The sequence below is a fragment of the Centropristis striata genome, chromosome 23 (genome assembly GCF_030273125.1).
Source record: "Centropristis striata isolate RG_2023a ecotype Rhode Island chromosome 23, C.striata_1.0, whole genome shotgun sequence".
In the NCBI taxonomy this organism is placed as follows: domain Eukaryota; kingdom Metazoa; phylum Chordata; class Actinopteri; order Perciformes; family Serranidae; genus Centropristis; species Centropristis striata.
Window position 1 is genome coordinate 22,540,235 of NC_081539.1, and position 20,912 is coordinate 22,561,146.

The 20,912-nt window shown below is 36.3% G+C and overlaps 2 protein-coding genes across 2 annotated transcripts; both read left to right on the forward strand.

Moving 5' to 3' along the window:
* Positions 1-4,979: 4,979 nt before the first annotated feature.
* On the forward strand, positions 4,980-8,368 carry LOC131962444 (sialic acid-binding Ig-like lectin 7). Its single transcript, XM_059327447.1, has 8 exons — positions 4,980-5,008; positions 5,288-5,363; positions 5,507-5,890; positions 7,125-7,442; positions 7,543-7,806; positions 8,010-8,088; positions 8,187-8,223; positions 8,315-8,368. Exons 2-8 carry the CDS (start codon positions 5,291-5,293, stop codon positions 8,366-8,368), a joined length of 1,209 nt encoding a protein of 402 aa, XP_059183430.1. The 5' UTR covers positions 4,980-5,008; positions 5,288-5,290.
* A 1,222-nt stretch (positions 8,369-9,590) lies between these two features.
* On the forward strand, positions 9,591-19,610 carry LOC131961951 (B-cell receptor CD22-like). The gene is made up of 8 exons (XM_059326888.1): positions 9,591-9,658; positions 10,827-10,902; positions 11,041-11,424; positions 18,263-18,580; positions 18,683-18,946; positions 19,170-19,257; positions 19,356-19,392; positions 19,549-19,610. The coding sequence occupies exons 2-8, from the start codon at positions 10,830-10,832 to the stop codon at positions 19,600-19,602; spliced, it is 1,218 nt and encodes a 405-aa protein (XP_059182871.1). The 5' UTR covers positions 9,591-9,658; positions 10,827-10,829; the 3' UTR covers positions 19,603-19,610.
* The last annotated feature ends 1,302 nt before the right edge of the window (positions 19,611-20,912 follow it).

Consider the following 20,912-nt stretch of genomic DNA (forward strand, 5'->3'; position numbering starts at 1 on the left):
CAAAAAGATGATCTAAACTGATATTTCCAGGATTTTTTGACGTTTGTATATATATGTAACTAACTGCTGAATCAAATTCAGTGAAACAGTCGTTGGCTGATGACTGCAATACACAAATTAATATCTCCTTTTTAAAATGTTTTTTATTGAGTCATGTAATCATCTTTGAGGATACGAAGGAACTTGTCAATCAACAAATGCATTTTTTTGCAAATATTTTATGTAGTTATCTCTTCACACACTCACCTTTTCTATTTTTTTTTTGTTCTGTTTATTAGGGCCTCGGGGCAATCGCACCGAGCACTGGTCCCGTACAGCAATAGCTGTAGGGACCAGTGCGCCTATACTCATAGAATCTGGAGTTACAGTACGAAACTAATGTTTAACTGTTTTGTATCGGCTTCGTACGGAAGCGCATTGCATTCACTGGATAACAAAAAAATAGAAACCTTTTCTCGTAATTAAGAGATCAGGATCTCATGATTACGAGATCCTGATCTCATAATTGCGAGAAATATACTATATAATGTAATGCGCCCATATTGTGACATTTACGGGAAATTCACTGAAACTGCTCCAAGCGAGCTGACATGAAGTATAAACACTTTATTGTCATTCTTTATCACCTTTTTTTCAGTATAAAACTCTTACCAGCAGAGAGGAGATGAAGTATTAACGTTACATCAACAGTTACATGTACAGTAAAATATTACATTATATTTTTTAAAAATCGTAAAAATTAAACTGTCTGTTTCCAGTCACTAATTTCACTGCAGGCTCATTCTACATGACCTCAGGTATATTCTCACAAACTGACTTTTTCACTGTGTAAATTCATAATAAAATGTACTTGAATATTTTACTGTACAGTAAGTGGTCAAGTGCATTTTTTTAAATGAATTTCCACAGTGAAAAGTCCTGTACAAGTGTGAGAATATACCTGAAGTCATGTAGAATGAACCTGCAATGGAATTAGTGACTGGAAACAGACAGTTTAATTTTAATACATTTTTAATGTAATATTTTTAATGTACAGTAAATATTGAAGTGCATTTTATTATGAATTTACACAGTGAAAAGTCCCGTAATTTTGTGATAATATACCTTAGGTGCCATAGAATGAACCTGCAGTGAAATTAGTGACTGGAAACAGACAGTTTAATTTTTATGATTTAAAAAAAATATAATGTAATATTTTACTGTACATGTAACTGTTGATGTAACGTTAATACTTCATCTCCTCTCTGCTGGTAAGAGTTTTATGCTGAAAAAAAGGTGATAAAGAATGACAATAAAGTGTTTATACTTCATGTCAGCTCGCTTGGAGCAGTTTCAGTGAATTTCCCGTAAATGTCACAATACGGGCGCACTACATTATATAGTATATTTCTCTATTATTATTATTATTATCTCAAGTCGTTAAGACTGTTCAGGCGGAAAGCCCAGTCTGACGTGCTGGATGTCACTGCGGTCAAGTCAGCCGTCATTCGCTTCTCCGTAGTCAAGCCAGCCGTCGCTATATAATGTAGTGCGCCTGTATTGTAACATTTACGGGAAATTCACTGAAGCTGCTCAAAGCGAGCTGACATGAAGTATAAACACTTTATTGTCATTCTTTATCACCTTTTTTTCAGTATAAAACTCACAGTTGTACACACAGAGTGAGTCATGGAAAAGCAGGAAACATCCCATGGGTAGAAACGAATGAAATGTGGTGATGTAGTACCTTGAAAAAACAAAACACTAGCCTTTTTTCTCATAAATCTGCCTCTTTTTTCTCGTAGATTTTCCACTTTTAATCTCGTAAATCTGTGATTTTTTTCTCGAAATATTACCCCCCTTCCCCGGGTCTGTATTTCTCTTTTTTTTCATACTTGGTCCTTATACGCCGTCGTACACTGCTGCTATGCTGTGTGTATAGATTTTTTTCTCACATAATGTTAATCATCTGATTCCTACGGTGGCCCTGAAACAGCAAATCACAAAACACAACAGCAAATATGTGACAAATCTGTTCACTGAGGCAGAACACAGCCGCATGCACAAGACGACAGCCAGTTAATGTGAAAACCAGTTGGGACATAACACCCCAATGAGGTGATATTGCATATGCTGATAGTAAAGTCTGAATCACCGGTTGCAATCATATTTTGAAATTAAAATCCTTCCGATGAGACGTTCGTCCAATCAGCGAAGAGTCATGTAGCCACAGGTACATTTCTTTTCCGTAAGAAGTTGACATCGTTGTCTTTTGTGATTTGCCTTTGTGTTTTCTTATTTGCTGTTGTGTTTTGTGATTTTTTGTTGTGCTTTGTACTTCAGGGCCACCATAGATTTCACATCTGCTTTGGCTGTTTGTCTTTATGATGCATCCCTTTGCATTGATGCACTGAAGCAGATGGAATCACTGAGTGGATCTTGTCTGCAGATCCCATGTAACTTTCGTGCTGGATCTGATGAGCAATTCAATTATGCAAGACCAACGGTCAGAGTGTGGGTGGAAGTAATTTCATATTTGGCAAACATTCAGACAATGTGATTTCCAACAACAGCAAGAAGAACAACATCTATCCATTCAATATTACTTGAAACCTGAGTGAGAAAAACTGCACCACTTTATTTACCAGTTTAATCACAATTTACACAGACACATACTACTTCAGGGCTAAGAACTCGCTAATCAGACCAACAGCTGCTTATGACCCTCTTTAAGTATATTAATATATAATGTTTTATTTTAGTATTTTGTGTTTTCCACAGTTGTGCCTCATGTTGAAATGATACTGAGTTCAATAAAGGGGAGAAATGTCTGTTCTTGTGGACTTAGATTTGTTAGACCTTCACTTATTTTGTTTGAAAGGATGTTCTCTTTGTTTTCATTAAAAAAAGAGGGGACAGTGAACATGTCTTTTGAATGTTATACAATATGTTTTGTTTTGTTGTCCTGTCAAAAATATCAATTTAAAAAAATATTCTTTAAAAGAATGTGAAAGCTTCGTTTAAAAGATGTTTTAATTAAAATATTGACTTGTCGTCAAATCCAGGTGATGAGTGTCATTACAGTCCAGAGTGTGAAAATAGTGACAGCCAACATGTTACTGAGCGTCTTCTTTCTTTCAGGTGAGCTGTTTTTCATGTCCTGACAGTTAAGTGAAATGTTTTATTCAGACGTTGTTCAAACCCTCTTCAAATAAGAGTTGAAGGTAAGAAAGTTATGATTTATCAGACAATACACAGACAATACTCAATGTTGTTTAAAAGTGAAATCAAAGTGAAATTGAAGTTTTGATCTAAACAGTTCTTTTAAATATTGGAGGTCTTTTTTTACGTTGAATTTGAAATTTCTGATTAAACACTGAATCTGTTGTTACAGTTTGATTTTAAAATGGTCAAACTGTTAATTTATATACTTATTTAAGTGTCCCAGTTTTATTCTGATTTGCCTAGAATAGAATTCAATATGGTTATTGTAAAATCTGTGTTTTATTTGAACCCACAGATTCTGCTCCGAGGCCCAGGATTGAGATCTACTAAACTAAAGAAAAAGGTAAATAAGAAAAAATATCAAATAGAATTTACGATGCAGTATTATCAATTATTGTTTATCTCTACCACTCAACAGGAGGTTCCCTCTTCTAGTTTTTATAAAGAAAAAAATATTAATTCATCAACCCTTCACGGCACCGGCACGCCTGGCATTGCCCTTTTCGGAAAAAAAAATGGCATCTACAAATGAGGACTGAAAGGCAGTGGCAAACACACACACACACACACACACACACACACACACTGTAAATCGTCTGTTAAGATCAGATATTGCGTGTTTTATTTTGTTGCTTTTTGGAACATGCTGTCCAATTATTGTTGTACATAAATTAATGATACCAACCTCTTTGATGATAACAGCTACATATTCTTTTAAACTTTACTAAATGTTGATGTGGTTATTTGGTTATAAATATTAAGTTAATTATTAATCAAAGTTCCAAATGATGGTTTAGTAATTTTATGAGACTGATTTAGTTAATTATACTTTAGTGTAATTATCTTTGCTCTGTTTTACAGAGTGGTGCCCCATCCAAATGTGACTTAAATCAATTCGTATGATTTACAACAATTGTTTTTTTGATGATTATTAATTATTCTGAAAGCCAGTTTAACACTTTTGAACCTTAAGACACACGTATGTGGTGCTCAGGTTTGAGGCATATGTAACCCCAACAACCCTGACAAAAAGATGAAAGCCACAAGTAAACAGGGGAAGTGGGTCAGCTGTTTCTTCAACGAGTCCTTTTACAGGATCGTCATAGCAACTGTAGCCACACAGCTCTCTGCAACAAAGTGTCCTCAATGTTTCCTGTTCTGAATGCACCATACGGTTTCACCTTCAAAAATAATGCATTTAGCAGTAGAACATAATCTAGATCATTATATGAAATAAAACAGTAAAATATAAAATATCTGGAAAAACAATAAACAGCTGCTACCTCTCTATATATTATATATATATTATAATAAAATTCATAAATGACTCTGAAATGATCTGATATAATGAGTTTCCTACATATTTGTCTAATAAAAATCCAACTCTGGACTGATGGTCTCAAATCATCCTCCTTTGTAAGAACACAAGTGTACCATAAGAACTAAACCACTCATAACAATAAAACACCATCTTATCTATTGTTGGTCTTAACTCCATATGTTGATATTTTTCTCTCTTTTTCATGTTACTGTTGTGATTATTGTAACCTGATGACACATACAGGCTTCCAGTAGTGTGGTGATGAAAAATTTTCTGAAAATAAATCAGTGATTTGCACCCTGACAAGTTTAACCTACATCAAAGTTGACTTCCTCACTCACAGGGTGTGAGCAGGAAGACTGAAGTCTATTTCAGTCACTTCTTATAGAGCCAGTCTGGTCCTGGGTCTGCTGCAGTTCTGCTGATATTCACAAACTGTCTGCTGATTATAAATCTAATTGTTTTCTGCTGCGAGCTCCCTTGGTGAGTTTAAATGTTCTTTATGTCTGAATGTCTGAGATTTTTTTTTTTTGCTGCTCTTTCATGAACCCAATTTATATTTGTTGTGTTTTGGTTTAGCATAAATATCATGAACTCACATTTTATCATTTTATATGTTAAGATTATTAATCTTTATTGTAACACAGTAACATCTGGTTGTACACATATGGTTTGAATGTGTGAATTTGAGGCTTTAGAAGAACATGAATGCTTTGTTTAAAATATGTTTTTATTAAAATATTGACCTGTTGTCAAATCCAGGTGATGAGTGTCATTGCAGTCCAGAGTGTGAAAATGGTGACAGCCAACATGTTACTGAGCGTCTTCTTTGTTTCAGGTGAGCTGTTTGTTCATGTCCTGACTGCAAAGTGAAATGTTTTATACAAATGTTTTTCTAAGGAAAAATGACTGAACATGCTGCTACTTAATTGTTGTTTCTAAATTTTGTTCCACATTGTGTTCCGTCTGTTTGTTTCACAGGTGCTTTGTCTGCTTGTCCTCACAATGCAGGCCTAATCATTGATGCACCAAAGCAGATGGAAGCACTGAGTGGATCTTGTCTGCAGATCCCATGCAACTTTAGTGTTAAATACAAAGAGAAATTCAACAGCACAGGAACAATCTTTGGAGTGTGGATTAAAAGTAACTCCCATTTTGACCAAAAAACAAACAATGTGATTTTCAACAGCAGCAAGATGAATAACATCTACCCGATGAATCTGACTGGAGACCTGAGTGAGAAAAACTGCACCACTTTGTTTTCCAGTGTAATCACAAGTTTCACAGACACATACTACTTCAGGGTTGATGGCTCGGCATTCTTTGCAACAGCGACTTGCGATCCTCTTCAAATAACAGTTAAAGGTAAGAAATAATGATTTATTAGTCAATCCACAGTGGTACTGTGAACTCAGTTTCAGTTTTGGTCTAAACAGCCCACTTTTAATTATTGGGGATTTCTTTGTCATGAATTGAAATTCTGATAAAAAACAAAATATATTGTTACAGTTTAGACTTTAAATTGATCAAATTTTGGGACTCAGAACTAGCCATACTGCCTTGCGTGCTCGAATTTCATTTCGAACCTCCACACAGTCTGGAAACTACGGCCGTTTCTTCGCCCTGTTTTAGGGATCCAATCACAGAACGGGGAGGGACGGCAAGACGATGTACTACTCGGCAGACGGAAGCTTGTAGTTTTGTAGTTTTCTTACGGATCCAACATGGCTGCAGCAGACGGCAAGCTCTCTTTAGATGTAGATGCCGTTTTAAATAGTTTAGAGCGAGTTTATTTTAAAAGAAGAACATTTGACTTACTAACTCCTGTTTCACCACCAAAAAGGATGTTTTAGCCTTGCTTCTGACAGGATTTGGCCAAAGCCTAATCTACCAACTAACCCTGCTACCGATCACTGCTGTAACGCCGGTGATCTCGCTACGAGCCGGGGGACAGCGGAGCCGCCCAGAGACCCGCAGCAGCTCGTCTATTGACTATAAAATCAGTGGATGTGTGTGGCTGAATGACATGAGGGGGGAATAGGGCGTAAAAATAAATAATCTTGCAGAAAGCGAGAACTGGAGAAGCAAAGCAGCAAGCAACACTCTCTCACAGACACACACACACATCAACACTGCCCAGACTGTGAGCTGAAACTACAGAGCAGCCAGAGCTAGAACATGCTGCAGAAAAACGTTGCAGAAGCAGAATTGAGCATTTTAGTCTCAAAGTAGAGATGGGCTAGTCCGGCTATGTAAACATCAATTTCTGTCGCTCTACATACGTCATCTGGTATAACTGATAAGATTGGCTAAGAGCTACGTACAGACGCTTTTGATAGACATTCATAGCGCCCAATAAACGGCTCTGGAGGATCATAAACCACACCTCCTCTATGGAAAAATGAATAGGTGGTCTCCAGAGTATATCTCATTTGTGATATAGACTGGCGTTAGCCAGGCTAACTCTGAACAGCAGTATGAACTGTTTCTTTACTTACATGTGTCACCTTTAGCAAAAGTGTGTAAATAAAAACATGTTTTCTTTTCTATTAGAGTATATTTCTTCACTGTAAAATCTGTGTTTGATTTGAAACCACAGATTCTGCTCCGAGGCCCAGCATTGAGATCTCAGGTGGTGTGAATGATCTGAAGGAGAAGCAGTCTGTCACTATAACCTGCTCAGCTTTCACTCCCTGTCCACACTCCCCTCCTAAACTCACCTGGACTCTCCAACAAGACCCTCACAACATCATAGAGCAAAACACAGATGCAACCTTTAGAACTAAAATCCAGGAGACCATCACTCTGTCAGACACACATGATGGACTCACCATCAGCTGTTCTGCAGGATATCCTGTGAATGAAGGAAAAGATGTGAAGACAGCAGCAGCAGAAAAAATCACTCTCAGTGTTTCATGTAAGACAGCCAGTGTTTGTTGGATCCTGTCTGAAGATCATGACTCTCTTTGTTTAACGATATAATTCAGGTTCTGATGCTCTTCTCTCATTTTCCTCAGATGCTCCCAAGAACACCTTAGTGTCCGTCAGTCCATCAGGTTTGGTGTCAGCAGGTAGCTGGGTGAACCTGACCTGCTCCAGCAGAGCCAAACCTCCCGTCAGCCGCTTCACCTGGTTCAAGAACAGCAAAGATGGAGCCATCAGTGTAACTGAAGGAGACTTTTACAGCATCTTGGTGACCAGTGTGACAGATATAAAAGATTATTACTGTGTGGCTACAAATGATCTCGGTAGTCAGACGTCACCATTGACTAATTTTGCAGGTAAATGTAGAAGTGAATTGGATCTCTTGATTTTAATAGAATCTGCTCTCCTCTCTTTTCAGCCTTTGTGCTTCTGTATTGCTTTGCTTGTTTGTTTATTTGTTTGTTTGTTTACCCTGTCTGGAAAACGTAAAATAAACCAGCTACTTTTTGAGATACTCAGAGTGAATTCAATGTTTGCTGTCTTGTTCCCGATCATCCAGAGTTTGGGGTTGGTGTGAACGTTACAGTGAAGATCCTGGGAATCGTGGCGCTCTACAGTACATTCATCATCTTTGAGTGGTGAGACAAACTTTTCTATCATCATTTGCAGCTAAAGACTGATTGTTCTTTTTAAATGAGATTTATTTATTTATTCCTTCCATGTCCTTTTCTTTCAGCTGGTTTAAATCAAGATGCTGCAACAAACCAGAGAAGGTAAGTTACAGCTACACTATTCTTTCACAATAGAATGTCTTTGAGTAAAGGGACAAAAGCTCTTATGATGATGGTTGCTTCATTTTTACAGGAAGCAGAAGAAGTAGACTACGTCAACAGAGTGATTGAGATTCAAGCATCATGAAGGAGAAGAGGAAGATGTCATGTTCACCATAAATGGAATATTTCTGTACTTTGCAGAATATTGAAAAGAATCCATCATCAGTTTGTGTGAGGTTGGGTTGTGCAGATTTATGGCATTTCAATAAAGCCTAAATTTGTTTTACTCTCTCTCTCTCTCTCTCTCTCTCTCTCTCTCTCTCTCTCTCTCTCTATATATATATATATATATATATATATATATATATATAATTTTTTTAAGACAAAAGAAGGGTAAAAACTGGATATTTCAGGTGAAGAGGAAACAGAAATTGTGGATTTTGATCATATATTCTCTTGTATGTTAGTATATAAATGTATAAATGACTGCTGGAATAAAAGCATTGAAAGTATTTGAAGTGAACAAAACATTTTAATCAAGTTCTCTCATCAGTGCTAAATGGACAAATCATGCACGATGTGACATTATTAGATATCATTTACAGTTCTACAAGGAAATGTCATTTCCACTGAAACACAGTATATTTATAGTATCTGATGTTGCTTTGATGCTACATGTGATGAAATAAAACTTTGTGTGGCTGATGCATGAGAGTGAAAACACAAGAGAGAAGTGGTGGGATGTAAACTGATAAAGTGGTGACCAGAGAAAAAGATGAAAGCTACAAGTAAACAGGGGAAGTGGGTCTTTCTGCAGGATCGTCATAGCAACTGTAGCCACACAGCTCTCTGCAACAAAGTGTCCTCAGTGTTTCCTGTTCTGAATGCACCATACGGGTTCACCTTCAAAATTAATGCATTCAGCAGGAGAATATCATCTAGATCTTTATCTGAAATAAAACAGTAAAATACAAATATCTGGAAAGAAACTGCACAACAGCCGCTACCTCTAACTTATAATCTTCAAAAAAGACATAAATGATGAATCGTCATCCTTTGTAAGAACACAAGTGTACAACAAGAAGTAAAATACTCGTAATAATAAAAAACATCATCTTATCTATTGTTGGTCTTAACTCCATGTGTTGATATTTTTCTCTCTTTTCAATGTCACTGTTGTGATTATTGTAACCTGATGACACATACAGGCATCCAGTAGTGTGGTGATGAAATAATTTCTGAGAATAAAAAAGGGATTTGCAACATAATGAGTTTAAATTGCATCAAAGTTGACTTCCTCACTCACAGGGTGTGAGCAGGAAGACTGAAGACTATTTCAGTCACTTCTTATAGAGCCAGTCTGATCCTGGGTCTGCTGTACTGCTGAAATTCACAAACTGGTGAATTGTTTCTGTTTTTGCTGCGAACTCCTTTGGTGAGTTTAAATGTTCTTTATGTTTGAATGTCTGAAAGTTTTTAAAAAAATGTTTCTGCCCTTTCATGAACTGTATTTCTATTACTTGCAGGGCTGGTTCTAGGCAGCATATATGAGGGGGCAGTCAGAAATGTGAAGGGGGCATTATGTGTACACATCATGATCCAGCACTTTTTTTTTCTGTGCTTATAGTAACAATGCTTTCTTCATTGGTCTATGTGTCCAACCCCAACCTGGAGAAGTGGATTACACTTTGTCAGGCCTCTACCTTCAGATCTGTCCAGGTGTCCCACCTGAAGACTAAGCTCCAGTCCTGCTGGTTTAGCTCTTAAGGTCATTGAGGCACGCAAACCCCCTATACAAAACTCCCCACAATAAGGTGGCAATCCCTCAGGGGGGGAAACTGAAAAATAAAAATAAAATGAATAAATAAAATAAAATAAAACATCCTTCATCCAGATTTCAACTAACAATCATGTATCATGTGTCCCTTTTTCAGTACTGTAATTAATTATGCTGTAGTCATTTCATTTTACTTAATATATTTGATCAAATGTATTAAATATAATGCATCCTTGATTTTGAGGCAGTTGTTTAAGTAACTTTAATATAAAAATGTTTGAAGTAGAATTTACTTATTTTGAACACATTAAATATCATCTTTATGTGTATGTAATTCTAAATCAATTTTGAATTTTGAATGAATCCAACACAATAGAATTAGTCCGTTTTTAATTGACAGGCACTTCCTGTTGAGTTGTTATTAACTCAACTTGTAACGTAGTTAGATTTAATTAATAATATTGCATGCAATCTGTTGCCTCAATTTTATTGAGTAGCTATTATTTATCTCTTTTTTTTTTTACAGTGAGGGGATTTTTCCGCTACTGCAGATAAAATTTGTCAAATTGTAATGTATTTTAATTTTGTGAGTATATTAAAATGACAAGACATTTATTTGAGGGGGCCCGCCCACCTCTTGCCCCAGCGTAGAGTTAGTTGATTAGTTGTGTATTTTATATTTCATTTTTATTAATCACTATTGTAACACAGTCACATCTGGTTGTACACAGATGGTTTGAATGTGTGAATTTGAGGCTTGAAAAGAACATGAGCGCTTCATTTAAAATATGTTTTTATTAAAATATTGACCTGTTGTCAAATCCAGGTGATGAGTGTCATTACAGTCCAGAGTGTGAAAATGGTGACAGCCAACATGTTACTGAGCGTCTTCTTTCTTTCAGGTGAGCTGTTTGTTCATGTCCTGACTGCAAAGTGAAATGTTTTATTCAGATGTTGTTCAAAGGAAAAATGACTGAACATGCTGCTACTAAACTTTTTCTTTTTGCTTCACATTTGCTCATTATCAATTTGTTTCCCAGGTGCTTTGGCTGCTTGTCCTGTTAAACCAGACCTTTTCATCACTGCACCAGAGCAGATGGGAGCACTAAGTGGATCTTGTCTGCAGATCCCATGTAACTATAGAGTTAAATCAGAAAAGAAATTCAGCAGCACAAGAACAACCTTTGGAGTGTGGATTAAAAGTGACAACCGATTTGCCGAGTTTCCAGAAAATGTGATTTTCAACAGCAGCAAGATGATTAACATCTATCCAATGAGGCTGACTGGAGACCTGAGTGATAAAAACTGCACCACTTTATTTTCCAGTTTAATCACTAATTACACAGACACAAACTACTTCAGGATTGATGGCTCGTCATACGAGGCAACAGCTGTTTGTGACCCTCTTAAAATAAAAGTTAAAGGTAAGAAAGTTATGATTTTTTAGTCAATCCTCAATTTTACTGTGAAATCAGTTTTTTTTAAACAATATTTTTATTAGTTTTCAAGTTTTACAATAAAATTCAAACAAACAAAAGTAAATGATAACATACATAAAGAATGCAGAGCAGAACCCAAACCTTCATACACACACCCATTCACACCAGGTAGATTTGCACGAAATTATATTGGCCTATGTATACATACAAGCACACATACACACACATGTTTGCATTGCACACGTATGCATATCTAAACAACATGTACATACATATATTCTTATAAACACAACCATATACATACTTATACATACATGTAAACATATACACATGATAATAATAAAGATAATTTAAATTTTATGACCCTATTTTCCAGATGCTATAATGTTCAGATATGGTTCCTACAATTGTACAAATTCCTTCAGTTTTCCTTTGGTAATGTAAGTCAATCTTTCTAATCCGATGCACTCTGATAGTTCTTTTTTCCATTGTTTCATAGAAGGAGCCTCCATGCTCTTCCAGTTCAAGGCAATAGCTCTCCTGGCATGCAAAAGTCCGAAATCCAAAACTTTAGTCTGTTTCTTTGTGCGTTTAAAATCCTTAGGATAAATTCCCAGTATACAAAGTTTTGCACAGAAGGGAATCCTGACTCTAAACACCTCAGACATACAATTGATAACCTCATTCCAGAATCTTTGTATCTTTGAACATTCCCACAGACAATGAATAAGAGTACCTTTATTATATTGGCATTTAGCACATGTATCTGGAATATGACTTGACATACGATTAAGTTTTTCAGGGGTTATATAAAACCTTGTTAACCATTTAAATTGTATTAACTTGAGCCGCGTATTTATAGTTTGTCTTTGGGCTTTTAGACAGGCCTCGCTCCAGTCTGCTTCATCTATGTCTTCTCGCATGTCCTTTCTCCATGCGTTTAATATATTTATTGCAGAGTCCTTGGAATTTGACATAATAAGATTATAATATTTGGACAATAAGCCCTTCTCTGCCCGTTTTCCAATTTGTTCAATTGATGATAATTCAGGCATAGACATAATTTCTTTGGATCTAGATAACAAAAAATGTCTAACCTGCAAGTATTTGTAAAAATGTTTTGGTGGAATATTATATTTTTCAGAGAGGTCACTGAATGTAAGCAATTTTCCATTAATATACAGATCCTTGATTGCTTGGATGCCGTTTATTTTCCATAATTTGAATCCTCCATCTTTTCTGCCAGGTATAAACTGGTCATTATTCCATAGAGGGGTAAACTGGGACAAAGTTACAGATTCTCCGACATGTTTATGTGCTGCATGCCATACAATAATAGTATTTTTCAAGAAGGGTTTTTTTGTCTTTTTTATCAGTTTATGTAAATCTGCGGAATAAAGATAGTTGCATATTGGTAATTCTGGAAAAGATTGTTGTTCGATATTTACCCAAGCTGGAGGCGATTTTACACAAAAGTAATGCGAAGCTGATGTCAGTTGTGCTGCCATATAGTACCACCTTAAATTTGGAATCTGAAGGCCCCCTCTTTCATAGGGCAAGTATAATAATTTAAGACGTAGTCTTGCTTTCCTATTATTCCAAATGAATTGACTTAATACCTTATTTAAGTTATCAAAGAATGAAGGTGGTAATGGCAAGGGGATTGTCTGAAAGAGATATACAAATTCAGGCAAAATTGTCATTTTAATAATATTTATTCTCCCTATCATAGATATGGGTAAATTAGACCATCGGTTTAGAGTTTCTGTGACCTCTTCTACCAGGGGGTTATAGTTTGCAGAGACCATGTTGTTAATGTTTGAAGTAATTGTAATACCTAAATATTTAAAACCCTCTCTAGCAATTGTAAATTCAGTGTTTATAGTCGGGTTTTTCCTATCTTCTTCATTCAGAAAAATAAGTACAGATTTTGTGTTATTGATTTTATAACCTGAGAATTCACCAAATTCCTCAATTAATCTCACCAAGTTCGGGATGGTATTATTAAGATCTGTCAGAAAAAATATTATATCATTTGCAAAAAGTGAAATGAGATGATTAAGTCCTCCAATGTTGACACCCGATATTCCCTCACGAGTTCTCACTGCAATGGCCAGAGGTTCCAAAGCTAGCGTGAACAATAATGGGGTAACGGACATCCCTGTCTAGTCGAGCGTTGTAAATTAAAGGGTTTTGAGACATTATTATTAGTAAGAATTTGTGCTGTAGGGCTTGTATACAACAATCTAACCCATTGAATAAATGTTTCTCCCAATCCAAATCTTGGAAGGAGTTTCAAAAGATAATTCCACTCTATCCTGTCAAATGCTTGACGAGCATCAACTGCCAGCATTGCTGTGTCTTTTGTATCATGTTTCTCAAATAATATGTTTAAAACGCGTCTAATGTTGTGATAACCTTGTCTTTTTTTAATGAAACCTTGTTGGTCGTCAACAATCAAATTTGGCATGTGTTTTTCTAATCTTTTAGAGAGAATCTTACATAATATTTTCGTATCACATCCCATGAGGCTAATTCCTCTATATGACGAGCACTCTGTTGGTGGTTTATTGGGTTTTAAAATAAGAGTAATTGTAGCTAATCCTAATGATTCTGGGAGAATACCTAGTTCAAAAGACTCTCTGAACATAGTTAGTAGTGGCTGCATCAATTTATTTTTGAAAAATTTATAAAATTCTACCGGTAGTCCATCTGGTCCGGGCGCTTTGCCACTATTCATGTCACTTATAGCCTCTAGTATGTTATTGGTTGTGAGTGGACTGTCAAGTGTTAATTTATTTTCTTCTGATAGAGCTTGAAATGGTAGTCTGTCTAGAAAAGTATTTTGGATTTCATCATTTGGGTTACACTCTGATTGATATAAAGATTTATAAAATGCTCTAAAGCTTTCGTTTATCTCTATAGGGACTGACGTCAAATTGTCCTCAGCTGTTTTTATACTAAGGATTGCTCTCTCTGCTTGCTGTTTTTTAATTCTCCACGCCAATAGCTTACCTGCCCTTTCTCCCTGATCATAAAATGTTTGTTTAGTCCACAATAAATCTTTTGCCACTTTACCAGTCGTCAATTTATCATATTTAGCGCTCATGACCGTTAATTGAAGTAGTTTCTCCATCATTACTGTTATAGAATTCATTTTCCAGGGTCTTAATTTGTTGTTCTAATATCAGTATTTCTTGGTTATATTTTTTGTTTTTTTTACTTGTGTAACTAATTATCCTCCTCTTATATAAGCTTTAAAAGCTTCCCATCTTATACTGGCTGAGGTTTCTTCCTTATTGTTTTCAAAATAATCATCTATACATTTTCCCACAAATTGAATAAATACTTTATCCTTAAGCAAATACGTTTGCAATCTCCATCTTTTTGGGTGCTGTTCATTTTTACCTAATTGTATTTTCATAGAGACCGGCGCATGGTCACTTATCACAATGCTGTTGTACCAACATTCTTCTACACATGATTGTAGCTCCGTGGATATTAAGAAAAAATCAATGCGGGAATGACTTTTATGAGTACTTGAGAAACATGAATACTGTCTATTGGTAGGATTTGTGGCCCTCCAAATGTCCTTTAATCTAAGATCTTGCATATAGTTGTTGAGTAGTTTTCTCGTTTTGATATGAGTGTTATCTTTTTGAGAAGATCTATCTAGAGCTGGGTCCATGGTGCAGTTAAAGTCCCCTCCCATAATATACAGGCCCTCTAAAGAAGAGACTGTTAAAAATATTTTTTCAAAAAAGGATGGTGAGTCTTCATTGGGGCCATATATATTGATAAGGTTAACTTTTTGTGACAGAATAGTTCCTTGTACAATAATGTACCTCCCGCCTGGATCTATGATGAGTTTAGATTTTTTAAATGGTACAGATTTTTTTTTTTTTTGTGATCAAATTTTTATTATTTTCTTCTCCTTTCAAACCACATACAGCCACATCCCACCCCACATCCAACTGTACAGCATATCAAAAACCACTGTGGGCAGCATGTGAGAAAAACAACAAACAAGAATCTGAACTACCTTCCCACCCCCCTTCCCCCCATACCTCCCTCACCCCTCTGGCTTACTCCCTCCCCCTCCCTTTGCTGGAGTCAGTCATAAATAAAAAATAATAATAATAATAAGAGAAAATAAAAATAAAAAAATAAATAAAAACATAATAATATTAAATAAATAATAATAGCATAATAGCAAATGGTACAGATTTATGAATTAAAGTGACAACCCCCCTAGCATGACTAGTGAAGGGAGCATGAAATAACTGGCCAGGATATCTTTTGGTCAATATGTGAATATCTGATGCAATTAAGTGTGATTCTTGAATGAATATAATCTTACATTTTAAACATTTTAACCTGTTTAGAATTTGTTTCACTTTGATCAGCTTTCTCATTCCCCTGACATTCCAACTTGTAACAATAATATTTAAACTACTTAGTTGTTTCGATCTCTCCATAGCTGTATCTAAATTACCTAGGATGATTTAGGATCTTGAAATAAAATAATAATAATAATAATAATAAATAAAATAACATCATGAGTGGTGCAAATTCCCCATACATTCATACACACACATACACTCAAAGTAACACTGAACATTTCCCCACTGAACAAGTACATTCTCTCCTATGGAATGCACACCCCTCCCCTTTGAATTTAGTGGATTACAAGAACGTTGATCCACAGAGATTGAGGAGCAACTAGTCCACGTGACTCCCACCATAACAATAACCTTCAACCGTGTAATTTAAAAGTAATTTATTAACCCTTATTAATAGCATAACGTTATCTTTTAGAACTTAAATCTTAACTGCCTACATCAACTCGAGATATTTCTAAACCCGCTCACTTCAGTAAGTGTGCGCAATTTAACTGTCAATATAATAAAGTAAAGGACGCATGTTATATGCTCTAGATTTCACCTGTTAATGATATGAGTAGCTCCTGAATGAGTTCACTCAGTCCCTACAGCACCTTGAGGACTTTTTGACAGTTCAGTTTTTGTTGATAACTGCCGCTGCTTGCGGGAGTCCCTTGTAGAAATCTTCTGCTTCCTGCAGTGTTGCAAACAGATGGGTCTTGCCGCTGTGCAGAATCCTCAGCTTGCACGGGTTGTATTGGAACCCCCGGAAAGCATTGATGTCGATAAAGCTCTTTATCACAGGTTGAAATCCTTGCCGGACACGTACCGTTTCGGCTGAGAGGTCCTGAGCGAACGTGATCTTTAGCCCGTCATGTTTAATGTCCTTCTTTCTGCTCTGCCGGTAGACAAACTCCTTCTCTTGAAACAATAAGAACCGCACCAACGCAGCTCTGTTATGGTTTGGTCTCCCGGGAGCCAGCGTACGATGAACTCGCTCTAACGTGAATGTCTTTTGAGGTGACAGCCCGAGCCACGTTGGTAACATTTCCGTTGTAAAGTCAATGAGTGGCCGTGTCCCCTCTGCTCCCTCTCGTAACCCAAAGATATGCAAATTCTTCCTTCTCCCCCGGTTCTCTAGGTCAGCTATTCTCAACCTTGGGGTCGGGACCCCAATTGGGGTCGCGAGATGATTTCTGGGGGTCGCCAAATCATTTTGGAAGTCAGCTCTGTCTCCACTGTGTTAAAGTGTTCATGTGTTTTAATCTTTTTGGTCATTTAATGTCTTTTTTTTACCATTTAGTGTCTTTTTTTTTTAGACATTTTGTGTCTTTTTTTTGTCATTTTGTGTCTTTCTTTGGTCATTTTGTCTTTTTTGTCATTTTGTGTCTTTTTTGTCATTTTGTGTCTTTTTTAGTCTTTTTGTGCCTTTTTTGGTCAATTTGTGTCTTTTTGTGGTCATTTTTTGTCATTTTGTGGTCAATTTGAGTCCTTTTTTGCTTAATTTTATGTAATTTGTTCATGACGTCACAAGTTTGATTCTTTTTTGGGTAATTTTGTGTCTTTCCTGATAAATCCCAAAGTAGCAAGTTATTAAGTGAGCGGGGGTCGCGGACAACATGGATGTTAAATTAGGGGTCGCGACTCAAAAAGGTTGAGAACCACTGCTCTAGGTCATCGGCTTTTGCCTCCAGAAGAGCGATTCGCTTGACAGCCGATCTCAGGGCTATTTCAGTTTCGCCTTGCGCCGTTTCTGTCTCATCAATGCGGGTCTCCGCCTGGTCAATGCGAGCTGTATTGTTCGCAACATCTTGTTTTATCTCATTAACTGCATCCTTCAGTGTCGCCAGAGTATTTGTCATACCCACCAGCTTCTGTTCAACAACATCGAATCGTGTCCCAAAGTCTGACCGCAGTGACTTAAGTTCGCCCAACACGTCTTCTATGCTAGCCATATTAGCACTCGCCGTGTTAGCATCTGTGCTGCTCGGAGGGCTCAACTGCGTTGGATTAGTGCCCGTCTTTCGACCACGAGTGAAAAGTTCACACTGTTTTCCTCCCGCTAGTTTTGGCATGACCTCGTCGCTTCTTCTTTATGAGATGACAGCAGTGTTAAGGGTTTTTTAAAGAAATAATTAAAACACGGTATCAGAGCTATGCCGCTATGCGGCCATCTTGGTCACCTCGTTCCGGAAGTGACCATAACTTCTGTGAAATCAGTTGCAACACAATTGAATATTGGAGTTGTTTTTTTTACTGTGTCATGAATTTAAATTCTAATTAAACACAGAATCTATTGTTACAGTTTGATTTTAAAATGATCAAATTTTGGGACATTACATTAATGTCACCTTTATCTTTGGTGTGTAAACAGAAACATGTTTCTTTATCTATCAGAATCTATTTCTTTTGTCCAACCTGTGTTTGATTTGAAACCACAGATTCTGCTCCGAGGCCCAGGATTGAGATCTCAGGTGGTGTGAATGATCTGAAGGAGAAGCAGTCTGTCACTATAACCTGCTCAGCTTTCACTCCCTGTCCACACTCCCCTCCTAAACTCACCTGGACGCTCCAACAAGACCCTCACAACATCATAGAGCAAGACACAGATGGAACCTTTACAACTAAAATCCAGGAGACCATCACTCTGTCAGACACACATGATGGACTCACCATCAGCTGTTCTGCAGGATATCCTGTGAATGAAGGAAAAGATGTGAAGACAGCAGCAGCAGAAAAAATCACTCTCAGTGTTTCATGTAAGACAGCCAGTGTTTGTTATCGGATCCTGTCTGAACATGATGATTCATGCTTATGTCAGCTGATTTTAACTAATAAAGTTCATCTCTCATTTTCCTCAGATGCTCCCAGGAACACCTCAGTGTCCGTCAGTCCATCAGGTTTGGTGTTAGCAGGTAGCTGGGTGAACCTGACCTGCTCCAGCAGAGCCAAACCTCCCGTCAGCCGCTTCACCTGGTTCAAGAACAGCAAAGATGGAGCCATCAGTGTAGCTGAAGGAGACTTTTACAGCATCTTGGTGACCAGTGTGACAGATATAAAAGATTATTGTTGTGTGGCTGCAAATGATCTCGGTATCCAGATGTCATCATGGACTAATTTTGAAGGTAAATGTAGAACTAAACTGAATCTGTTGATTTTAATAGAATCTGCTCTCCTCTCTTTTCTGCCTTTGTGCTTCTGTATTGCTTTGATTGTTTATTTGTTTGTTTGTTTTCCCTGTAAAGCACATTTTCATTGCTTTTGTATGAAATTATTCTCTAAAACCTAATAAACCAGCTACTATTTCAGATACTCAGAGTGAATTCAATGTTTGCTGTCTTGTTCCAGATCATCCAGAGTTTGGGGTTGGTGTGAACGTTACAGTGAAGATCCTGGGAATCGTGGCGCTCTACAGTACATTCATCATCTTTGAGTGGTGAGACAAACTTTTCTATCATCATTTGCAGCTAAAGACTCATTGTTCTCTTTAAATTAGATGTATTTATTTATTCCTTCCACGTTGTTTTCTTTCAGCTGGTTTAGATCAAGATGCTGCAACAAACCAGAGAAGGTAAGTTACAGCTACACTATTCTTTCACAATAAAATGTCTTTGAATAAAGGGACAAAAGCTCTTATTATGAAAGGGCAAAGGTTTCATTTATCAAGACAGATTATATGTACAGATGAAATCCTTTTAATACGATGGTGGTTGCTTCATTTCTACAGGAAGCAGAAGAAGCAGACTACGTCAACAGACTGATTGAGATTCAAGCATCATGAAGGAGAAGAGGAAGATGTCATGTTCACCATAAATGGGATATTTCTCTACTTCCTGTTTCTCTCTTTCTTAGATTATAAACAGCTTTGCTTTGCAGAATATTGATAAAATAAACAAATGGCAATCATCATCAGTTTGTGTGAGATTGTGCAGATATATGGTTCTAATGATTATTGTTTCTTGACTCAATGTGTTTCATTCGTATGTAAAATACTTCTATTTTGACGAATAACCAGAAAATGTTAAAGTTTTTAATGTATGCCAACAAGAACTGTGTTGATGTGTTTTATTTTTTTTGTCTGTTTTCTGTTTGTGGTTAAAAAAAAAAAAGAAGCTTTTTGTAAAGTAGTTGGATTTGTTTAAAAGTTCAAATACCAAACTGGAAAAAATATTATGGTAAAAAAATAAAAAATAAAAAGTAATTTGTCCATTGAAATGTTCCTTAAGTAAAGATACTGTATGTTAGTCTAATCATGAGAATGTACATAAAGTATTGAAATAGTGCTCAGTGTAACTATAGTATTATATAATGAATCATTATATTATTGTTATTACTGGTTTTTATTTTGGCTCAATTTGCTGATTTTTTTCTCCATTACTCGATTGTGTTTTGTTGTTGTTTTGTTTTTTGGATTTGTAAAAATTCACAGAAAAAAAACAACAATAAAATGTAACTAAAATTAAACAAACAACAAAATTAATTTAAATTGTTTGTATAATTCTAAAGAAAAGCTTGAATCCTCACATTTGCTGGAACCATGAAATATTTAATCAGAAAAAACAAACAAATATCAAATAGGTTGCCATAATTTTCTGTTAATCCACTGATCGATTAATCTGCTAATAATTTCAGCTGTACCTGTTTATCCTGTTGGTTAAAAACATCAGATTTTATATTGACTTTCATATGTTTGCAGTCAAAAATCTGATTTTCAAAGTTTCAAGTGACTTAATATCGTTGTAGTGACATAAAAGTCAAATATTCCTGTGAGTTGTAGTGGAGTAGAAGTAGGAAGTGTCCTGAAAAGAAAAGACTTGAACTTGAACAATAGTTGAGTAAATGTACTTAGTTACATTCCCCCACTGGGCTTCATGATAACTGCTCAGTTCAAAGTTCTTTCATCACCTGAAGAGCTTGTGAGAATTCAGGACAAGGAAACATGTTTCTCTACAGTAACACGCAGTACAAACATCACATTCATTAGCAGACACATCAGATAGAAACCCTGTGCCATCTATGTGACTGTGTGTTTGTCTTGATGCTGAAGATGCTGCGTGTCGAAAGCATGCGGTTCATCTGGTTGATGAGTTA